This window comes from Chiloscyllium plagiosum, chromosome 29 (genome assembly GCF_004010195.1).
Source record: "Chiloscyllium plagiosum isolate BGI_BamShark_2017 chromosome 29, ASM401019v2, whole genome shotgun sequence".
In the NCBI taxonomy this organism is placed as follows: Eukaryota; Metazoa; Chordata; class Chondrichthyes; order Orectolobiformes; family Hemiscylliidae; genus Chiloscyllium; species Chiloscyllium plagiosum.
Window position 1 is genome coordinate 12,276,928 of NC_057738.1, and position 24,751 is coordinate 12,301,678.

Consider the following 24,751-nt stretch of genomic DNA (forward strand, 5'->3'; position numbering starts at 1 on the left):
CACATAGATCTAGATGCCATCTATCAACCCCTCAGAAAACGAACAGGAAATGACATCACCACAAACCCCAGGAACCCCATCCAGGAGAAAGATATAAATAGAAAGCAGGAGACAACAGCTTTGCTTCACTTGGAGGTCACCACTGATGATGTTACCTAGCCAGGTAATGAAACGTCTGGATATCAAACCTCCAGCTCAGCGAGCAAACCTATACCCGTATATATCAATGATTTGGATCCTGGAAGTGAAGTATTATTAACACGTTTACAGATGGTTTTTAAAAAAAGGCAAGGAGGTAAGTAATGAGGGTGATGTAGAGTCTACAGAGGGATACCGACAGAAATTTGGCTGATGGAATATATTGTAGGAAAATGTAAGGTTATGCACTTTGGCAGGAAAAGTAGGGGAGCTGACTCTTATTTAAGTAGAGTAAGACTGCAGAAAGCTGCAGCATTGAGGGATTTGATGGGGTCCTTTTGTACCAATCACAAAAATAAACTAGCATCCAAGTTCAGCCTGTAATAGAGAAGGCAAATGGACTGTTAGCCTTTATTTCAAAGGGAGTGTTGCATAACAATGGGAAAATATTGCTAAGCCATTATAAGGTGCTAGTAGACCACATATATTGAGAACAGTTTTAGTCTCCTTATTTAAGAAAGCTAAATTGTCATTGGAGGCAGTCCACAGAAGGTTCACTGGGTTGATCTAAGATTTTCTGATGAGAAGAGCTGGAGCAGATTGTACTTGTATTATTTGGAGCTGCTTAGAACAATGAGAGGGTGCCTTATTGAAATATAAGATTCTTAGGTATCTTGACAGTTTGCGTAGAGAAGTCTTTTGCCCTTGTGGGAGAATCTAGGAATGATTCTCCTATTAAGAACAGAAGTGAGGAAACGTCTTGTGTCTCATAGCAGTGAATCTGTGGAATTTTTAATTACAGAGAGCTGTCAAACCTTTATTTGTTGAGTATATTCATTACTGTGATAGGTTTTTACTCAGGAAATTGAGGGTTATGGGGATAAGGCATGAATGTGCAGTTCAGGATTATTGGATTAACCATGATCTTGATGAATTGCAGAACAGATTTAAGCGAAATGGACAAAACTTCTGCTCTTATGTCTTGGTCTAAAGGTTTGGAGTTGAGCTATAGGTTGAGCTGTGTGCCATGGTTTTATATTTCTGATTTTGCCTAACTACATGGCCCAGAACAGAGATGAAATTGATACTTGAATTTGGCTGGAGGATGAAAACAGTCCACAAAATACTCAGTTGGAAAAGATTATGACTTGATGTTGGGTGAGCAGTGTAATGACATGTAGTTGATCCCAGGGTGCAAAAGAGATGATATCAAAACAAACTTGGGTATCAAAATCAGGCTTTTAGAAAATGTCCCCATGTTTTTGAATCACTTGTGGCAATGTATGGGTGAAAGACAACAGTTAGATCCTTTGAAGTCTCTGGAAGTAACATAATGGACAGGATAGCAAACCTTTGTTGGAGGTGCATTAATTAGATTTTGATAAGTTGGAGTGGAGTCACTTGAGGGCGCATGTACAGAGCTGGAGAAAGGATGGTGGAATAGATTGGTGTGGTGAAGTGGTTCAGGTAGGTAATGCATCACAGTCACACAGACTACCAGGTAGGTAATGCAACGCAGCCACACAGACTATCAGCCATATCCCAAATTGTATGGGCATAATTTCCTAATTGGTTAAATAATTCTGATGGCTTGGAATTATCCTTCTGAATCTGTTTGCAACTTTGGGTTTTCCTGCTACCATAGACAGACACAGAAATCCTAGATAAAAGCAGGAGGTTCAGGAGAAACTTAGCAGATTTGGCAACATCCGTGGAGATGTAGTACTACTGTATATTGTGTACAAGTTGCACTCCAGAAATTAACCAAAGCTCCTTAGACAACTTCTTCCAATCCCATGATGACTTCTATCCATAAGGACAAGTGCAGCAGATATCTGGGAACATAACCACTGCAAGTTCCCTTCCAAGCCACCCACCATCTTGACTTGGAAACATGCTTTTGCTGTAGGTCACTTTGAGACATCTGGTTGCCATGAAAACTTTTTATAAACACATGACGTTTAAAAAAAATTGTCACTGTCACAAAACCTATGAACTTGTTTAGACATTGCATGTGCTGACTTCTCGCAACAATTTATAGTGCTTTGCAGGATAAATCTAGCTTTTGAAGAAGATTAGATAACATGGCTGAGGATACATGTATGTTTAGTTCACAGATGAAAGAAACTGTGATCATCCCAGACTCTCCAGTCCTCCGGGACCTCACCCGTGTTCAAGGATGGTGCAAAGATATCTGATAAGGCCCCTACTATTTCCTCTCTCACTTCCCTCAGCAACCTGGGATAGATCCCATCCAGACCTGGGGACTTGTCCACCTTAATGCCTTTTAGAATACCCAAAACTTCCTCCATCCTTATGCAGACCTGACCAAGAGTACTCAAAGATCTAACTCTAACCTCAACATCCGTCATGTCCTTTTCCTTGGCGAATACCGATGCAAAGTACTCATTAAGAATCTCACCCATTTTCTCTGAATCCACGCATAACTTTCCTCTTCTGTCCTTGAGTGGGCCAACCCTTTCTCTGTTAGCTGTTTGCTCCTGACATAAGAATAAAAGGATTTGGGATTTTCCTTAACCCTGTTTGCTAAAGATATTTCATGACCCCTTTTAACCCTCTTAATTTCTCTTTTCAGATTGGTCCTACTTCCCTGATATTCTTCCAAAGCTTAGTCTATTTTCAGTCCCCCAGACCTTATGTTTATTTTTTCCTCTGAGCTAGTCCCACAGTTTCACTTGTCATCATTGGTCTCTTAATCTTGCCATTTCTGTCCCTCATTTTCACATGGATATGTCTGTCCTGCACTCTAGTCAATCTCTCGTTAAAAGTCACCCACATTATCAAATGTGCATTTGCCTTCGAACAGCTCCTCCCAATCCACATCCCCCAGCTGCTGAATTTTGGTATAGTTGGCCTTCCCCCAATTTAGCACTCTTGTTTTAAGACCACTCCGAACTTTGTCCATGAGTATTCAAAAGCTTACAGAATTGTGATCACTATTGCCAAAGTATTCCAATACTGAAACTTCAACCACCTGACCAGGCTCATTCCCCAACAGTAGGTCCAATATAGCGCCTTCCGAATTGGACTATTTACAGACTGCTCTAAAAAACCTTCCTGCATGCTCCTTACCAATTCTGCTCCATCTAAACCTCTAACACAAAGTGAATCCGAGTTAATGTTGGGAAAATTAAAATCTCTCATCAACCCCACCCTGTTGCTCCAACATCTTTCCATAATGTGTCTACATATTTGTACCTCCATCTCACGCTCGCTGTTGGGAGACCTGTAGTACAGTCCCAACATTATTACCCCACCCTTCCTATTTCTGAGCTCTGCCCATATTTTCTCACTGCTCAATAGAGCCCTGTTTCAGCATAGCTGTGATATCCTACCTGACCAGTAATGCAATTCTTCCATCCCTTTTACCTCTCTCTCTATCCCGCCTGAAGCATCTATGTCCTGTGATATTTAGTTGCCGATCTTGCTGTTCCCTGAACCAAGTCTCAGTAATAGCAATAACATCATACTCCTAGCTACTCATCCAAACCCTAAGTTCATTTGCCTTCCCTATTACACTTCTCGCGTTGAAACAAATGCACCTCAGACCACCTGTCCCTTTGTGTTCGTCATCTGCTCCCTGCCTAATCTTCCCCATAGTCACGCTGACTTCATTAGCTAGTTCCTTACAGGTTATAGTTACTACCTCTTTATTGTCTAACTTCCTCATTTGGTTCCCATCCCCCTGCCACATTAGTTTAACACCTCCTAACAGCGTTAGCAATCACACCCCCGAGGACATTGATTCTAGTCCTGCCCAGGTGTAGACCATCCAATTTGTAATTGTCCCACCTCCCTCAGAACCAGTCTCAATGTCCCAAAAATCTGAACCACTTCCTCTTGCACCATCTCTCAAGCCACTCATTCATGCTGCCTATTCTTTCATTTCTACTCTGACTAGCACGTGGCACTGGGAGCACTCCTGAGATTACTGCCTCAGAGGTTCTACTTTTTAACTTGGCTCTTAACTTCCTAAATTCTGCTTGTAGGACCTCATCCCATTTATTCCCTGTATCATTGGTGCCTATATGGCAGCTGGCTGTTCACCCTACCCCTTCAGAATGTACTGCAGTTGATCTGAGACATCCCGGAGCCATGCACCTGGGAGGCAATGTACCATTTGGGAGTCTCATTTTCGACCACAGAACCACCTATCTATTCCCCTTACAATCGAATCCACTATGACTGTAGCCCTTCCACTCTCTTTTTTTTTCCTGTCCTTCTGTACAGCAGAGCCAGCCACGGTGCCATAAACCTGGCGACTGCTGCCTTCTGGTGAGCCATATCCTCCAGCAGTATACCAAATGGTATAGCTGTTTTGGAGGGAGATGACTGTAGGGGGCACCTGTACTGCTTTCATGCTCTTTTTCTGTCTTTTGGTCACCCATTCCCTTTCTCCCTCAGCAATCCTAATTTGGGGTGTGACCAGTTCGCTAAACGTGCTATCCACAACCTCCTTGGCATCATGGATGTGCCAAAGTGAGTTCATCTGCAGTTCCAGAGCCATCATGCGGTCTAACAGGAGTTGCAGCTGGACACACTTCCTTCACATGAAGGAGTCAGAGACATTAGCCGGCACCTGAGCTCCCACATTGAACAAGAGGAGCATAACACAGGCCTGGGATCTGCTGCCTTTTTAACTCTTAAGCTTAATTTAGTCCAACTATAACATCAAATAATAGGTAAATGAAATAAAAAACTTTATACCAATTACACTACTAACCAGCACACGATAAAAAAGAAAAAGAAAAACCGTACCTTATCAACACACGAGAGTGTTTTGTTTGGTTAGAGGAGGGTGGCGGTGGGAGACTTTACATAAGTAGTGTCTCTGGTTTAGCCACTGTCCAAATATATCAGTTCAGTCACCTTCCCAGCGTGCAATTCGATCGCTCCCATTCAGCTCCTCGCTCTCACTGCTCCCGCTGCTGCAAAATGGAGGCCACTGATTCCACAAGATAAGCAGTTAAATGGGAAATTTACCTTACCAGCAGCCTCCTGGTCCTCATTCTCACCACTCCCGCTGTGCAGCAAAACGGTGCTTGGAAAATGAAAAGGATATTTGTTAGAGTTGGGGCTAGTTCATGATTTGGTTAATATTATTTGTGGTACCCTGGGTTTTATAAACAGGAATAGAGTACAAAAACAAGGACAGTTTTTAAAAAATCTATAAAATACTGGTTCAACGTAAACTGGAATTTTGTGTCCATTTCTGGGCATCCCAATTTAGGAAGGATACGAATGCATGTGAGAGGATGTAGAAAAGATTGAGGTTCTGGGGATGAGGAGCTTTATTTCCCTAGATTTGAGAAACTTGTGGTGTTCTCCTCGACAAAGAGATGATTAAAGAAGCAATTGGATGGAATTGCTTAAAATTTTGAGGTCATGGGTTGGAGTAGATAAGGAGTAATTTTGTATTGCAGAAGAATTGAGAACTGGAAGATATCAATGAAAAGTGATTGACCAAAGAAACAACACTGATATGAAGAAATTTAAAAAAAAAAATACAGTGGATGCTTAGGGTCTCAAATGCACTGCGTGATTGAATCACACTTTCCAAAAGATAAGTGGACAATTATCTGAAAAGGCAATATTTGCAGGGCTATGGAGAAAAGGCAAGATGTGTCAAAAGGTGACTTGCTGCAGCAGAAAGTTTGTGGGCTGTAACCGTGCTATGGTTCTTTCCACTGGTGGGGGAGCCCTGAACTTGGGAACACGATTATAGAGTCGTAGAAATGTACTGTATGGAAACAGACCCTTCGATCCAACTTGTTCATGCCGACCAGATATCCCAACCCAATCTAGTCCCACCTGCCAGCACCTGACCCATATCCCTCCAAACCCTTGTTATTCAAATACCCATCCAGATGCCTTTTAAATGTTACAATCGTACTAGCCTCCACCACTTCCTCTGGCAGCTCATTGCATATGTGTACCACCTTCTGTGTGAAAAAGTGGCCCCTTAGGTCTCTTTTATATCTTGCCCCTCTCACCCTAAATCTATGCCCTCTAGTTCTGGACTCCTCCACTCCAGCGAAGAGATTTTTTCTATTTATCCTATCCATGCCCCTCATGATTTTATAAACCTCTATAAGGTCACCCCTCAGCCTCACGCGCTACAGGGAAAACAGTCCTAGCCTATTCACCCTCTCTTTATAGCTCAAATCCTCCAACCCTGGCAATATCCTTGTAAATATTTTCTGAACCCTTTCAACTTTCACAACATCTTTCCAATAGGAAGGAGACCAGAATTGCATGCAGTATTCCAACAGTGGCCTAACCAATGTCCTGTACAACTCCTGTACTTAATACTCTGACCAATATAGGAAAGCATACCAAATGTCATCTTCACTATCCTATCTACCTGCGACTGCACTTTCAAGGGTCTATGAAACTGCATTGCAAGGTCTCTTTGTTCAGCAACACTCCCTAGGACCTTACCATTAAGTGTATAAGTCCTGCTAAGATTTGTTTTTCCAAAATACAGCACCTCACATTTATCGAAATTAAACTCCATCTGCCACTTGTCAACCCATTGGCCCATCTGATCAAGATCCTGTTATAATCTGAGGTAACCTTCTTTGCTGCCCACTACACCTCCAATTGTGATGTCACCTACAAAGTTACTAACTATATCTCTTATGCTCACATCCAAATAATTTGTGTGAATGACGAAAAGTAGTGAACCCAGCACCGATCCTTGTGGCACTCCACTGGTCACAGGCCTCCAGTCTGAAAAACAATGCTCCATTACCGCCATCTGTCTTCTACCTTTGAGCCAGGCCTGTATCCAAATGGCTAGTTCTCCCAGTATTCCGTATGATCTAACCTTGCTAACCAATCTTCCATGGGGAACCTTGTCAAACGCCTTACTGAAGTCCATATGGATCACGTCCACCGCTCTGCCCTCATCAATCCTCTTTGTTACTTCAAAAAACGCAAATCAAGTTTGTGAGACATGATTTCCCATGCCCAAAGCCATGTTGACTATCCCTAATCAGTCCTTGCCTTTCGAAATACATGTACATCCTGTCCTTTAGGATTGCCTCCAACAACTTACACCACCGACATCAGGCTTACTGGTATATAGTTCCCTGGCTTGTCATTACCACCCTTCTTAAAGAGCGGCACCACATTAACCAACCACCAATCTTCCCGCACCTCACCGGTGACTATCAATGATACAAATATCTCAGCAAGGGGCTCAGTAGTCACTTCGAGCTTCCAACAGAGGTCTAGGGTATACCTAATCAGGTCCTGGGGATTTATCCACTTTTATGTGTTTCAAGACATCCAGCACTTCCTCTTCTGTAATAGGGACATTTTTCAAGATGTCACCATCTATTTCCCTCCATTCCATACCTTTCATGTCCTTTTCCACAGTAAACACTGATGCAAAATACTCGTTTAGTCTCATCCCATCTCCTGAGGTTTCTCACAAAAGCTGCCTTGCTGATCTTTGATGGGCTATATTCTGTCCCTAGCTACCCTTTTGTCCTTAATGTATTTGTAAAAACCCTTTGGATTCTCCTTAACTCTATTTACCAAAGCTATCTCATGTCCCCTTTTTGCCCTTCAGATTTCCCTCTTAAGTATATTCCTACTGCCTTTATACTCTTCTCAGCATTCATTTGATCTGTTTTGTCTATACCTGACATATGCTTCCTTCTTTTTCTTAATCAAACCCTCTATTTCTTAGTCATCCAGCATTCCCTGCACCTACCAGCCTTTCCTTTCACCCTGACAGGAATATACTTTCTCTGGACTCTTGTTATCTCATTTCTGAAGGCTTCCCATTTTTCAGCCATCCCTTTACCTGCGAACATCTGCCCACAATCAGCTTTTGAAAGTTCTTGCCGAATACCGTCAAAATTAGCCTTGCTCCAATTTAGAACTTCAACTTTTAGATCTGGGGTCTATCCTTTTCCATTATTATTTTAAAACAAACAGAATTATGGTCGCTGGCCCCAAAGTGCTCCCCCACTGACACCTCAGTCACCTATCCTGCCTTACCGCCCAAGAGTAGGTCAAGTTTTGCCCCTTCTCTAGCAGGTACATCCACATATTGAATTAGAAAAGATTCTTGTGCACACTTAACACTATAGCAGTCCCAGTCTATGTTTGGAAAGTTAAAATTCCCGACCATAATCACCCTATTATTCTTACAGATTGCTGAGATCTCCTTACAAATCTGTTTCTCAATTTCCTTCTGACTATTAGGGATCTATAATACAATCCCAATAAGGTGATCACCCCTTTCTTATTTCTCAGTTCCACCCAAATAACTTCCCTGGACGTATTTCCAGGAATATCCTCCCTCAGTACAGCTGTAATGCTATCCTTTATCAAAAACACCACTCTCCCTCCTCTTTTGCCTCCCTTTCTGACCTTCCTGTAGCATTTGTATCCTGGAACATTAAGCTGCCAGTCCCCTCCATCCCTGAGCCATGTTTCTGTAATTGCTATGATATACCAGTCCCATGTTCCTAACCATGCCCTGAGTTCATCTGCATTCCCTGTTGGGCCTCTTGCATTGAAATATGTACAGCTTAATTATCAGTCCTACCTTGTTCTCTGAATTGTCCCTGCCTGCCCTGACTGTTTGACTCACTTCTTTTATCAAATGTACCCGTCTCCGATTGATCTCTTTCCTCATTATCTCCCTGCACCCCCCTCCTCACTTACTAGTTTAAATCCTTCTGAGCAGCTCTCTCAAATCTCCCTGCCAGTAGATTAGTCCCATTCCAATTCAGGTGCAATCCGTCCTTTTCTTAAAGTTACAGAATGAGGGATACTTACTTAAAATTGAGACCAGAAGGTTGTAAATGTCTGGATTTCTCTACCCTTGGGAGTTGTGGAGGTTGGATCTCTGCAAGTATTTAAACAGGTGATAGATTTTTGAAAGATTGGAGAGCTGAAAGCCATGAGGAGCTGCTATGCACAAGAAGTTGAGTCCTGGTGTAGTTTAGCCATGATGTTGTTGAATGCTGGGGCTCGTCTGAGGGGACAGATGGCTTACCTTTGCTCAGATTTCTGATTGTTTTAATGTTTTTGCGAAATTTAGTGAATAAAAGTAGATCTTTCATCTTTGAATCCATTTCAACAACTATGGCACACAGTATGTTGCCAGATAGGATTGCAAATTAATTATCTCCACTTTTGATGTCCTGCAATATGAAAGTATATAAATACTTTGAAACATTCCCTTCACCCTTTTATGATGTGGAGAAATAGCATGATTTAAAAAACCCACCCCATCTCACCTCTCTCGGGCTCTCAGACCATCATTTCAAGATATTGTTAATGAGGCTCCTGTGTCCACAGGTGTGGAAATGTTTAACCATCATCCCAGCGATGTAATAGGACTCTTTTTGACCTGGAACTCCCAGCCTATCTGTTAAGTTATTCAGACCAAACTTATTCATTTGTTTCCATGTTTCAAATCATGGTTTCCTGAAGTAGAATAATATCTTAAAAACAAGATGTCATGATCCGAATCATATTCACCGTAAGGTTATTCATTAGTACCGTGGAAGAGTGCAAAGTTTAGGTTTTTAAAACACAGTTTTTGCATTAAATCCATTACTACCCAAATTCATAGATGTATCTAAACTTACCTGTATTGAATGGAATAATGCATGTTTGACCATAACTCTGATTTTTATGAGAGACAAGAGGTTAACACCCATTTGATTTGATCCCATTTCGGGCAATCGAAGCTTCAATGTTATTTTTTGAAAAAAATCAAACTCATTTTATTCAGATTCTCTTTTATAGTTACAGACCTACCATAAGTAATATGAAAGGCTGCATGTTAATCAGATTTGAACTTCTGTGAAAATATTACATGTTTGCAGCCATATGCTTGCTTTCTGTGTCTCATGAATAAAACAGGAATGGGAACATCATCATGTATAATTCATTTAAAGTGCCCATATTGGAATTTTCATGTGGAGAGACAAATTTGCAAAAAATAATTACATTTCCAACCAAAAGAGAAAATGCTGGAAAATCTCAGCATGTCTGGCAGCATTTGTAAGGAGAGAAAAGAGCTGACGTTTCAATTCTAACTGACCCTCTGTCAAATAATATTTCCACCTTTGGAATAAATATCATATCAAAATGATTACATCGTAACATTTTCTATTTTAAAGATGTCTTTTCCTCAGTATCTTACTTGGTAAGTTATTTTAGATTTTTGAAGGAATTTGGTGTTTGTGAGACATTGAATTTCTTTACACATTCCTTTGCCTTTATTCTCCAAATCACGCCTTTAGTTTCTGGCTTCAGAACTTCTAGCTTGTTGCTCCCTCTAATGCCCTGTGCAAAATAGTTGTTTGTGGCGTGATGACCATAACTGAAAATGATAGAAAAGAAGAATGTTGCAATACTATACTTTGCAATCCAAGCACTAAGTACTGAAGAATTCGTTCATACTACATTGAGCTTTTGGGAGGAGACTGAGAGGAAATTTAGCAATTCAGCAATTATCTTCAAATCTGTACTGTTTCACAGCTGCACTCAAAGGTGAGGACTTCCCAGTGTTTTACTTCATGAGCATTGCACATGTGCATTATGTATTTTACTTTAGTCACCCCATCTAAGCTTGCCTATCTTTTAACTTCTAACAAAATATGGCTCCATGGAAACAAAATATTTCACATTTGCTTGCAATTCAATACTTGTTGTGTGACTGTGAACATCAACTACCATGGAACTACCAAGGATTTTAATTTTCCTCTTACTCAGCACAGTATGGAGATTAAATTGAAGAGACTCTGAAAATGGAGAGAGTTCACAATGCGCAAATTAACCAACTGAGTAACCTTGAGCTGCCTGCTAATTGAGTTGCCACAGATAATACATGATGTGTTCAATGGCTGCATGCATTAGCAGGGGGTCAACCAATATTATTAAATTGGACTAAAGCTAGCATGTGTTCTGAAAAAGTCGGTGCATCATGGCTAAAGCAAGTGCTGGGATTCAGTTCTCAACTGATTCTGACATAGAAAAGAGAAAAAGATTGCTTAATCATAGGAAAGCAAGGTATTGCTTAACTAGGAGCCAATGAAGGTCAGATCCACAGAAGTGGATCCCTATCCACTCCTCACATCCTCATCTCTGCCTCCTCGCCTACGCACTCCTAACTTGCCTTCAGCTTCTGCTCCCCTTCATCTGCATACTTTTCCTCTTCATTTTCTTCCTCTCCATCTCATCCTCATGCCCCTTCATTCCTATTCTAATTTGTAATTTCCCTGCACCTCTATCCTCTTCCCTCTTTAGCCCCACTTTCCTCTCTTCTTCCACTCCCTCCTTTCTCTTTTCCTGACTGTTTTTACTCTATCTTGCCACTCCCCTTTCTTTGCAATGATGGTTCTAATGCAGCAGTGTTCTGTAAACTGAGAGTTGTTAGTGGTACTTCCAGTAGCAGTTTGAAAGAAATATAGAAGTACAGAGCTATGCTCACTTTTGCAACTATTGGCAATGTAGACATTGCTTTTTTGAGGTAGGGTTTGTGGCTGTAAGATTGTCAGATTTCAGTAAGGACTTTCTCAGGGTATTGAGACAACTCTGACGTTGTGAAAAGTCAGCAAGGAAGTTTGCTCCCTGTACGTCCTGTGCTAATATGATCTGCTGAGAGACCTTTTGCTTACTACCCATCCCTCAATCCATTTTTTAGTATTTAAGTTTGAAATGTTGGTGTCACCGGGTAGACAAATACTTATTACCTGTCCTTGAGAAGATTGTGTTGATCAATGTGTGCAGCCACTCTGAGGGTCTGCAATATTCACAGCATGACAGAAATCACTGTTGTTCACAGATTTCAGAGATCAGTGCAGAAAAAAAAAGTGGGAACATTGGTGGTAAGCTTGCAAACAGATGCAGTCCAAGTGGTGATGATGCTCTCATGGGACTGTCAGGAAGTGAGTTCCAGGATCATCATCCAACGCTGATGAAGGAATGGTAGTATATTTCAAGCCAGTATGGTTTGCGACTTAGAGTGGAAGTTGGCAGGAGAGACATCCCATTCGATTGTTCCATGAGTTAGAGGTTGTAGGTTTTGGTAGCTATTCTCAAAGCAATAATTAGTGCTGTGCATCTTATAGAAGTATACATTGCAGCTACATCCATGAATCATTTTAGGCACAGAAGTGGACTATTACGCACTTGGAATCCATGACAGCTATTTGAAGAGCAAACTGATCATTTGCATTCGCCTTTTCTATCTCTAACCACTACACAGCATGGGATTACTTCGTACCAGAAAGGTGGTGAACAACAACTACAGGAGTTTCCTCGATGTTAAATCACTGTGATACATATCCCAAACAATGGGGAGTGTTCCATTGAACCAGATGGTATTGAAAATACTCACATGAACTGTACTGGGTCACTTTCCTTAACAGTCATATTCTTATCAGCACTTTGCCTAGTTCAGGATGACTTGCTATGTAGTTCACGCAGATCATCGCTCGTTCACATTGGCCTTTGCCTTCCTGTCATCAACAGGCTAAGAAAGATGGGAAGAAACCTACATTTGAACAGTTTAGTGAAAATGCACATAGCTTTTGATCCCATCATTGTCACTACACCTTTTAATAAACATACAAAAGAACCATCTAAGTACTTTTGTGGTGCCTTTCACAAAGCTGTTTGCACAGCTGTCCCTCATGACTGCTGACCCATCCCATGCCATTCCTAAAGGTACAGAAGTCATATGGTAATCTTGATATAACAGAGCACCTCATCAAGTTTCTCTATGCTGCATGCTGTTCAAGAGGGGAGGAAATTTAAAGCAGAACATAGTATCACTCATTCCTTTTGGAAGTGCTGAATCCTGATTTGTGACTGTGAAATAGCCAAAAAATCACCCGAACTAAATCATTCTCCCTGAACCAAGTTGTCAGTCATATGTTTCATGTTTAAAGGATACCTTTGCGAAAGAAACCAAACTACATAATCTGTAGTGAACTAATAAAATGCCGGCAGAATGCAGAATAGACTATTCCTGATGTCCAAGATTGCAGAATTGGTATTAAGGCAACTAAACATGGCAGAACATGAGGGATTAATAGTATTTCTTCAAGATTCTTGAAACAACTTGGTCATTGTGCTTGTGCTTGGTTTATTCTGTTCTACACAAGAATCATCAGCTTAAACTTATCCTTGAATGTTTGACATTTTACAAACATCATTACTATTCCAAAACCCAGTGATGTTCTCTCAATGACAGCCAGCTATTTACCGATTTCACAATGCTCTGTGTTTTAAGATCTTTGAGTGTCTTCTCTTGCAGTACATATCTTTAGAAGTATAGACCATCCTCAATATTGACCAAGCTGATGTTCGTAAGCATATGTGAACACATTTGGCACTTAAGCAATTTAATCAAAAATGACTTCCAAAAGAAGCTGAAGACGTGTGGGCAGTTCTGAGGAGCATTAGCACCAGAATTCAATGTGGCACACTAGCCTGCTTTAAAAATAATCCTAAGTGATTCCAACTTAAATTGAGGCAGTTGTTAAAATATTTCTTTGCTACAGAGTATTTGGAATCCCCCTTGAACAAGGGAGAAGTCTGTGGAAAACACTGATCCATGACCACTACAGGGCTGAGCACTGTGAGCATTGTTCAATATACAATATACTGTATGTACTTGAGTAATAGTTGATCTCCTGTCATAGTTAGCTCCCTATTTTTGGCCAAATAATTTGGAATTTTCCATATATCTCATGTAAAAGTCGACCCTAGTTCTGCACAGATGACAGATGAACATTTATGAGTCAAAAGTGGAAAAGCACAGCAGATCAGGCAGCATCCGAGGAGGAGGAGAATCGACATTTCGAGCATAAGCCACATTGCTGATAAAGGGCTTTATGCCCGAATCGTCGTTTCTCCTGCTCCTCTGATGTTTATGACTTGCTGTGCTTTTCCAGCACCGCACTCGATTCTGATCTCCAGCATCTGCAGTCCTCACTTTCTCGATGTTTATGAGTCATTGTGGCGGCTGTCACATCCTGCGCCAGTTTCCAGTCTGTCGGTTGTTCTGCTTTGCTCCCGGTCTTCCAGTCCGCTGGCTGTTGTGTTCTGGTCCGGGTTTTCAGAATTACCATAATTCTTTTTTCTTCTTTATTCATTTCAAGATTAATTGGGCTTCTACTAGTGATACGGTATGAATTTCAGCCCCTCAAAAATAGTATCCATGTAATAGTCAACCCCATAAATTTAACCTTAAAAAGTAGTCAAAAACATTTGACTATTACTCGAGTATATATGGTTAGCTGTCAACAACTACGTTCTGCAAATTTATCTCTGCTAATGTGTTCGCTTATGCCACCCAAGCTTCATCCCTCTGGACCCTGAATCACAAGCTCAATGAAGACATTAGGGAGATGAAAATCTGCTTCAAAACATGACATCTCCCTTTGAATCCATCTAAGACCTTATCCCATGTATTCCACTATGGTAATGCCAGTGGCAAAATAGAATTGCCTGTCTGGGGATAGTTAAAGGCAAAAGCATCATTTGAATCCAACATAGTTGGGAGTGATTCTTGATCGGGCTTTATTCTGAAAGGAACATCTGTCCAAAACCAGAGACATAATCAATACTGTTGCTGGATCAAAGTGAGTTGTAGCTGCCACAGCACTCTGAATCACAGGACATACCCTATCATACTCTGCAGTGAAATACTATGAGCCTGTCAGGTAGGTCATCATACACAAATCTTGATGATGTTGAATTGAATGCAACAATTCAGAAAATACCTGGAACCCTTTCTGCAAAACCTCTCCCCTGGCTTTGTGTTCTCAAAAGCACCACTCCCCCACACATCCGTCGACTGACAAAAAGAAACCCAGCAGCTGGTTTAAACCATTCATGTTGCACCTTGCTTAATCACTCATGACAGTCTTGTCAATCCACCCACTGACTGCCTTCCTTCTTAGCACTCCATATGGGGCAATTTTCTTGAGAAATACCCAAAAGCAAGCATCTTTTGGACAAAGGAATTGGAAACATGAGAAGTTACCAACAAATTCCTGATGACAAACCCCATCCGTTGAATGTCGGGCTTTGAATGACCAAGGTAAAGGGCTCCTTGCTAAACAGGTTTGGACAAGCCAGGTTCAGTTTAATTAACCTTTGTGCAATTTTACAGAGCCATAAATGATGCTATACGTTATTGTGGAGTTTCCCCTCCACAAACTAAGTAAGACTAATCACATTAAGTGGTAGGAATAAAGCATAGCTAATAATTATAGAAACAGGCTGTAAAAGCTTAACATTTGTAATCTTAGATTACTTGTTTCTCATTTCAACTAGTACTTTTACATATAGTCTGATTTTACAAATAATCCATTGTTACCTACTAACAGTCCACATTAATAGCCAACAATTTTAGGACCTGAGCTTCTCCCCATGTCCTTACCTAAATCTCCACATTCCAGATCTTGTTATCACATAATTTGCTATTACATACAACCCATTTTTATCCAGTAACAGACCTTATTTATAGTTATTCATCCTCCTAGCCTGACCAACTCTTTATCTGTCCAATTCTTTGGGCTCTATCTCCACCTATAGGTTACTCATTACACCCCCCGTGCCCCCCCCCCCCACCCCACCACCACTTCATCTTCTGTACAAAAAACATTTTTCCCTAGCTACCCTCAGTTTTAACAATGCTCAAAAATGCTTTATCTTTTATGTGCATTGTGGATGCAAGAGCAAGCCAGAAGCTTGAAATTTTGGAACCAGTAACACATCTCTTCCTCGTTGATTCCTCAGAGTTTGTCTATCATCTGCAAACCGTAGGTTGGAAGTGTAACAGTGCATTCCTCACGTGCCTGGGTGTCTGCAACTAAGACTATTGTCAAGAAGATCAACAGTATCTAGAATGAAGCAATTTCTTAGTTGGCATCCCATCCACCACTTTGAACACTCATTAGCTCCACCACCAGATCACAGTGGCAACAGTGTATACCATCTACAAGATGCAATTCACAACATGCCAAGTCATCTTTGACAGGGACTTCTACGACCGGAAGTGCAAGTATAACAAATGTATGGGAATGCTGCCACTTGCACATTCTGTTCCAAGCCACGCATTTTGCTGACTTCAACATTCCTTCAATATTGTTGGCTCACAGTTGTGCAAATCCCTTCCTTAATAGCACTTTTTGTATGCCTGACCATATGTACTGCAGTTCAAGAAGGTGGCTCACCATCAGCTACTTGAGGGTGACTAGGGATGGACAACAAATGTTGGGGTGCTCATATCCAGTACAAGAATGAGTAAAATATCATCATTAAACACTTGACTATTGCGTATTGAGTATACGCATGAGTTGATTCTTATGGAATCTGCTAGTTCATCGCAATTTCTCACTGTAGTTTGAGCGTATATATTACGTGCTATAAGTGATCTTGTTTCCTTTCAAAAATTCCTTCATAACTGGAAGTACCACTGTTGTTTGGAAATATGGGCTATAGTATAAAATGTACAAAGTTGGCTGTAATCTCCATCTTTGCTCTCACTACTGGTTTTGAATTATGAAGGAAACTCAACAAAATTTGTCAGTTCTTCCAAATGTATCTTTAAATTTGAAAAATTAACTTTCAGTTACATTTGAAGTAAGAATTTCTGATGCATAAAAATCAGTAAAGTCTGTCATGACACCATACATCCCTCTATATGCCTTGATGTATAAAAGGAATTTGGATAACTAGCCTGCATTTTCAATTTTGGAACTATTGCTAGAATGGAAAACAGCACTCTAGACCAGTTGTGATATAGAAGTGCTGCTCCCTGCAGTTGCAGACCATTTGACAACTCATTTACATTCCATGAGATATGCAGTGTAAAATTTGGTGATCGGGCTGTGACACCATGCCTGTCAACTACCTGCTTCTAGGATTTTACCAAGCAGCCTCCTTGTACTTGGGTCAATTGAGGCCCGAATGTGGTCAAGCAGTGCAACTTACGGACCTCTTCCCAGCAGCAGTATAGATGCTTCCCAAGTAATGTGGTGAGGCCAGAGTCAAAACGTGTGGTGCTGGAAAAGCACAGCTGGTCAAGCAGCATCCGAGGAACAGGAGAATCGACGTTTAGAGCATAAGCTCTTCATCAGGAAGCACGTTCCTGTTGAAGAGCTTATGCTCGAAATGACAACTCTCATGCTCCTCGGATGCTGCCTGACCGGCTGTGCTTTTCAAGCACCATACTTTTTGACTCTGATCTCTAGCATCTGCAGTCCTCTTTTTCTCCCAATGTGGTGAGGCAACGAATTATTACCTTGCAGCTTCTTTCCCCGGTGGTTGAACCTATCTGTGCAGGTCCCGTGCTGGCCTCCTGATTCCCATCTGCCAGTTTGCCCTTGTCCAAGCCCCTGGCCAACAGCCTTCCTTAAAAACATGCTTCATTGTTGATAGTTATTGGGAACTGGCTGCAGTGGCCGCTGTAGCCATCACTCCCAGTTGCTGCTGAAGTTAGAGAATTGCCTTTTATTTGGCTGAGCTTTTTGTACTAATTAGTGCTCAGACAGGCATAAAATCAGCTTGTGACTTCAGTGCCACACAGAGGTGGACTTAGTTGCTACTTCTAAAGTTGGCCTGTGTATGACTTCATCTGTTGAATCTAAACAAAATGGGTGGTGGAAATCATGTATAAGACAAAAATAAAGAAATAAAAGAAGTGTCATAATAGAGATGCAAATTCTTATAACATTTAGAAAGTGTCAAAAGTCATCCTGACATTAACCAAGCCTGATGAAGCCATGGGAGATGAAGTATAGGCAAAGAGGTTCAAGGTAACTATTAGCAGTTGAAAGCTGATAAGGTTGACTTGGTGTTCAATGTAACATTTGTGAAGGGGATTACTGTCTCCTACTCCATCGCTGTAGGTCAAAATTATATTTCTACTGTTTTACTTGTTTTGCTTGAAATGGATTAATCACTTAACTTGCTCAAATGGACTGTTGAACAAATGGATATTCATTACAGTTGCTGCTGATTTATACCTGGTGTCAGGTAGATTGTAATTTTGCTAAATGTAATTCTGCAATGTAGATCCCTATATATCATAAAAAAGTTAAAAATGGCATAAAATACTAGAAACCAGTCTTTTCATGTCATGTAACACCACTAAAATTTTATTTTTATTCCCTTGTGTTTTATTCAGCATGATATTACTTTCAACAACTTTTTTTGTAAAAGTCAGTTATGACTCAAAAGATTTTTTCACAAAAGTTTCATTCAAGTCACGGAACTAAGTTCACAAAAAAACACAAACCAATAAATTCGAATGACTTGCCCTCCAAAGAGTTATACTTATGTGATATGCAACTATATGAGTTGGAAAATTTTGATGTATTTATTTGTTCAATGCTTTACCAACTATTAGTAAATCAGAAGGTTTAAAATTGAGAGAATGAGTAAGGAATTATTAAATTCGGCAATCTTAAATAGCATACTGAAAAAGGAATACAAGAGATGCTGATGTTTTCACATAAATAAGAAATTTCCTGACCTGCTTCATAAGCAACAAATTGCTTTTTTGATTTGAAATTGCTGAAAACAAATGTGATGTGACTTTTCTTTTTGATTTTGTTTGAAGGTCATTCTGTGAGGCTACTGGGTCAGAAGAAGGATAAGGGTAAACGGTTGGGTGGAGCCAGACTAGATTTGCCAAAGATAAGGAAAAACCCGCTGATAGAAATCATTTCTGTGAATACTGGGTAAGTTTCTTTAAAGTATGCACGATACTTAAGCATGCAGTTTTATTTTCCAGTGCTCTGGTGCATCAGTTTGTAATGCGAAATATTCCATGAAGCATTTGGCATGTTTGAAATTGTACAATGGATTTTATGCCATTTGTGAATTTTCTTTTGTAATTTTTTTATCGAATTAGGTCAGTACGAATTTTCAGCCATGAGGAAATATACTTCAAGATGATTTTCCATGAAACATGCTGCTCAACTTGGTAACACATTTAGTGACCCTGACTGTGGAATTAAACCAGCAATGCACCTCAAGATTTGAAAGCATTTGTTATGGAACTCGGATCATTTTTGGAAAATTATTTGCTTTTCTTCTTTAATTAGTCATTGTTCTACAGAGATTGGTGCTGGGTCCACTTTTGTTTGTCATTTTTATAAATGACTTAGATGAGAACATGGTTGTTAGTAAGTTTGTGGATGATACCAAAATTGATGGGAGAGTGGACAGTCAAGAAGGTTATCTATGATTACAAAGAGATTTTGATGAGTTGATTCAATGGGCGAAGGAGTGGCAGACGAAATATAATTTGGAGAAATGTGAAGTATTGCATTTTGGTAAAACAAACGGGACAGAACTTACGTAACCAAAAGTAGGGCTCTAGGGTAGAGTTGTAGAAGAGAGAGACCTCAGGGTTCAAGTTCATAGTTCTTTGAAGTTTGTGTCATATGTACACAGGATGATTAAGTAGGCTTTTAGTATGCTTGCCTTCATTGCTCCGTCCTCTGAATATAGGAGTTGGGATGTCATGTTGAGGTTATAAAGGTTATTATTAAGCTAGAGAGGGTTCAGAAAAGATTTACCAGGATGATGTTGGGAATAGAGGATTTGAGTTATGAGGAGAGGCTGGGACTTTTGTTTACTGGAGCGTAGGAGGTTGAAGGGTAACCTTACAGAAGTTTATAAAATCATGAGGGGTATACATCAGGTGAATAGCAGGTGTATTTTCTATAGGGTGGGGGATTTCAAGACTGGGGGCATATGTTTAAGATGAGATGCAAAATATTAAAAAAAAAGACATGAGGGCAATTTTTGAGACAGTGTGGTTCGTATGTGGAATGAATTTCAAGAGGAAATGGTAAATGTGGGTACAGTGGCAATATTTAAAAAACATTTAGATAAGTACCTGAATCAGATATGGATCAAGTGCAGGCAGGTGAGACTAGTTTAGGATTATGTTCAGCATGTACTGCTTGGACTGAAAGATTTTAATATGTTTGTGTCAGTGACGTTAAAGGAGGGTGCATGAAATTTGACAAAAGACATTTCAAAAATATAAACTAATTAGTATCCATGTACGATGGAATCCAGTTTGTCATTCCAGAGTTTCGTTTTTTAGTTTATATCTTTGAGCCTATGGAGATTGGATTTTGCATTATTCTTCTGTTTTCCAGTAATTCACATACCTTCTAACCACAGTATAAAACAGAATTTTGAGCTGATAAACGTAACTGATTATATATATAGATACAATACTTAAGAAAACTTCTGTTTACTTTTTCTCTGCTCCACAGTGGAATACCAGTGAGTAAAGTTGCTGCAAAAATTTCATGTTGATAATTATTATGGCAACTAATGGAATTTGAATTAAATTTAAAAAGTCAGAGTCTTGGGATTCTTTGAGAGGTAATTCATTACCTGTTTCCCCAGTGCCTTTCTAACCATCTGTAAGTAACAAGTTAGTAGGGAAATGGAATATGTTGCACTTACAGCACCAGGGATGGTGACTCAGTGGTTAGCACTGCTGCTTCGCAGCCAGGGACAAGGTTTCAATTCCTGCCTTAGGCGACTGTTCATGTGGAGTGTGCACATTTTCCCCATGTCTGCATGGGTTTCTTCCGGGTGCTTCGGTTTCCTCCCACAATCCAAAGATGTGCAGTTCAGGTGAGTTGGCCATGCTAAATTGCCCGTAATGTTTAGGAATATATAGGTAGAATGTATTAGTCAGGGGTAACCATTGGATAATAGTGTAGGGGAATGGGTCTGGGTGGGTTACTCTTCAGAGGGTTAGTGTGGACTTGTTGGGCCAAATGACCTGTTTCCACACTGTAGGGATTCTATGTTATCTAGATGACTGCAACTTTAATCATACTCAAGAAGCTTAAAACCATGCAGGACAAAGCCAGCCTACTTGATTACTACTCCATTCACCACCTTCAACGTTCACTACCTTCACCACTGAGGCAGTGTGTCTGGCATTTATAAGATGCACGGCAGTAATTCACTAATGCTCCCTCGATAGCACTATCAAACCCATGACTCCTACCATCTCAAAAGACATGGGCAGCAAATGCAGGGGAACTCCACCAATTGCAAATTTCCCTTCAAGTAACAAACTGTCCTGACTAGAAACTATAAGATCACTGTCGCTGGACAAAAGCCTGGAACTCCCTTACTAGCAGCACTGGGGATATCCCTACATCCCAAGATAAGAGCTAAACATCTCATTCTCCAACAAACTTAAGGATGTGCAATGAGTGCTGACCCAGTCAGTGATGCTCAAATCTCATGAACAAATAACAATAAAGGCTGCAGAGATGCTTCAGTCTTTTTCACTGTTGCATTAAAACACAAACTGTTAATATTCAACTACATTGATGATATGGCCAAGTCTCCAATGGCAACACACTAAGCAGAAAAAAATTACTGAATTATCCAGAGCTAACTCCCTATGTTTTTCAGTGCCTTTTACAGTACAGGATAAGGCCACTGTGTTTGCATGTCTTTTTTAGAATGAACTTGTAGGCAGCTTGGGATACTTAAGTGTTTTCTCAGCCAACTCAAAGTGATTCTTAACACGTAATTGTGCACAGACCCTACATGATTTGCATTATCATTTTACTGTACTTAAAAATAAGTTGTCATTTTTTTTTTCCCCAGTGGCTCAACTACAGTCTTAAAACTCTAGTCTAAATTAATTACTGTAAGTAATGGCATACATTACAATGAAACGAAGAAACCTAAATATGTGTTTCACTTGAAAGCCAGACTTGATGTTTTTCGATAAGTTAGAACTCAACACTAATAGGATTATTTACTCTGAAAATGTCATATGAGTTTCTCAAGAAGCACATGTAGAATTTTTCAGCTCAATATTGTTTTGCTTTGGTTTTTGTATTCATTTGATTTACACTTTATTGGAGAAGGTCAAAGTTAAATTGACTAAATTTAGGTAAAATTAATCTTCATTCTTTAATCTACGAGAAAGGTTGATGTAAGGGAAGAGATAAAGTGATAATTCATATTTGACAATGTATTGATGGTGTACTTATACCTGTCTTTCTTTTTCTTTGAGGTCAAAATTTATTTTTCTCTGTGTGAAAGTCAAATTATATTTTCTGGCATTGTGCAGTTATACAAGCAGTGTAATTTCAAGACAGATTGCAAGTAGTAATCAAAATCTCCACAGAAAAGTTGAAACCTTTACACTTCTGCAAGGAATCATTCTGAGAGAATCAAAGCAACTGCATTCCCTATATACTGTTCACATAAATTAATTAAATCATCATTTATAATTCAATTATCTACTGTTCAGGTGGGTAAAGGAAACATAAATTGTTCTGTTCCATTTCTGAACAAAGAGATTTGAAAACTACAGTGTACTTTGTAAATTCTAAGAGATATATCTGAAATGAATTCACTTTTCTGATAGTCAATTTTAGGTCCAACTGCAATCTGCCTTTTGAGAGCCCCTTGAGAGAACCATTTGAGACCAGAGATCTTTTAGTTCTGTTTAGAAATTGCTCATGTATCACGTAATAACAGAATTTCTGCAGTGCAAAAGAGGCCATTGGGCCCATTGTGTCTGTGCTGTCTCTTGTAGGCTCCTCTTACTTCATACATCTCCCCATCTTCATGTTGCCCTGTGCATTTTTTTTTTCAGATAACAAGCCAATTAGAATCATAAAATCCCCACAGTGTGGAAGCAGGCTATTCAGCTCATCGAATCCCTCCAAACGGCATCTCCAGATCTCCCACCCCCATCCCTATAACCCTGCATTTCCTATGGCTAGTCCACTTAACCTACATATCCCAGGACACTATTGGCAATTTAGCGTGGCCAATCCATCTAACCTACACACCTTTGGACTGTGGGAGGAAACCAGAGCACCTGGAGGAAACCCGGGTAGACACGAAGAACATGCAAACTCCACACAGTCAGTCGCCCGCAGGTGGAATCAAACCTACGTCCCAGGCAGCAGTGTTAACCACTGAGCCACTGTTCTCGCTTGAATGGTCAATTGATCCTGTCTCCACCACACTCTTGGGCAGTGCATTCTAGATCATAATCACACATTTGCTTGAAAAACCTTTTCCTTGTATAATTAGTAGTTCTATTAGTGGAATCAAGGGTTATGGAGATAATGCAGGAACAGGATACTGATTAAGGATGATCAGCCATGATCATATTGAATGGTGGTACAGGCTCAAAGGGGAAATTGGCCTGCTCCTACACCTATTGTCTATTGCTCATTATCTTAAATTCATGCCGTCTTGTTCTTGAGCCTTATACTATTGAGAACATACTTTCTCTATCTACGCTGTTCAGACCCCACATGATTTTAAATAAAACTCTCTCTTCTCCAAGGAAAGCTGTTCTAACTTAGCCAATCTATCTTTATAACTGAAGCTTGTCGTGCCTGGAATTATTCTTATGAATCCTTTTTACACTCTTTAGTGTCTTCACATCTTTCCTAAAGCAGATTACCCAGAAATGGGTGGCAACGTCATAAGGAAGTTACATTAAACTTCTTTGCCTTTATACTCTATTTCCTTGTTAATGAAGCTTAGAATGCTCTCTATCTTACAAAGTGCTCACTCAATCTATCTTACCACCTTCAATGATATATGACTACATGCATTGACAGGTGGAACTGGACATATCTCAGGCAGTAGTGGTGTTAGAGATGTTATCTGCAAGTTATGATTCTGTGATTGTGTCAGGTTGTTGCTTGAGTGTAAGACAGCTGTCTCTATTTTGGCACAACATCCCAGATGAACTATTTTTGCCATTGTCATTTCCTGTGCCAAGGTCATTGCTAGTGGTCTCTGTTTTCATTTCTTGTTTTCATAACTATTTCAGAAGGCAGTTAACAATCAGCTAAGTTGAGAGTTTGGAGTATCATGTAGGCTAGACTTAAGCACATTAGTGAATCAGATGGGTCAGTTTTTCAGACAATTGACAATGGTTTCAAAGACCCTGAGCTTCCAATTGCTTGCCACTTCAGTACACCACTTTTTTTCTGGCTTGCTGCAGTCCTCTGGCGAAGTTCAGCACAATATGGAAGAACAGCACCTCATTTTCAGCTTGGGAACTGCAACCTTCTGGACTTCTTATTAAGTTCAACAACTTTAGGACATTAGCACCTTGCCCCATGTTTGATCCCACACATACTCACCAGGCCGCCTTATTACTGGGCAGCTGCCACACACTACCATTGTCAACCATTATTCATTCCCCCAGATGACCTTTCTTTGTCCAACTGTTTTTCTCTGTCCCTTTGGGCTCTATACCCACCTATTGTTTACTCTCCTCCCATCTCCTTGCCCCCATCTTCTGTATAAAAACCATCCTTTTCCTTGCTACCATCAGTTCTGAAGAAGGGTCATTGGATCCAAAACATTAACTCTGTTTTTTTCTCCACAGGTGCTGAGAGTCTCAAGCACTTTCTGTTTTTGTTTCAGAGTTCCAGCATCTGCAGATCTTTCATGTTTTTTTGATGAAGCTAGTTTACCTGATTACGTTTATGACTAAAGCACTGAGTCAGAGCTATGTTTTATAATAAACTGTAACACATTTGATATGCTGGAAGGT

The 24,751-nt window shown here is 40.2% G+C and overlaps 1 protein-coding gene across 1 annotated transcript in view; it reads left to right on the forward strand.

The window, feature by feature from the left end:
- The window catches only part of cdkal1 (CDK5 regulatory subunit associated protein 1-like 1), a 596,132-nt gene that overhangs the window by 160,428 nt on the left and 410,953 nt on the right, over positions 1 to 24,751 (forward strand). The window contains exon 7 of the mRNA XM_043718943.1: positions 18,776 to 18,896. Within this exon, the coding sequence (XP_043574878.1) occupies positions 18,776 to 18,896 (121 nt within the window). The remainder of the gene's footprint in view (positions 1 to 18,775; positions 18,897 to 24,751) is intronic.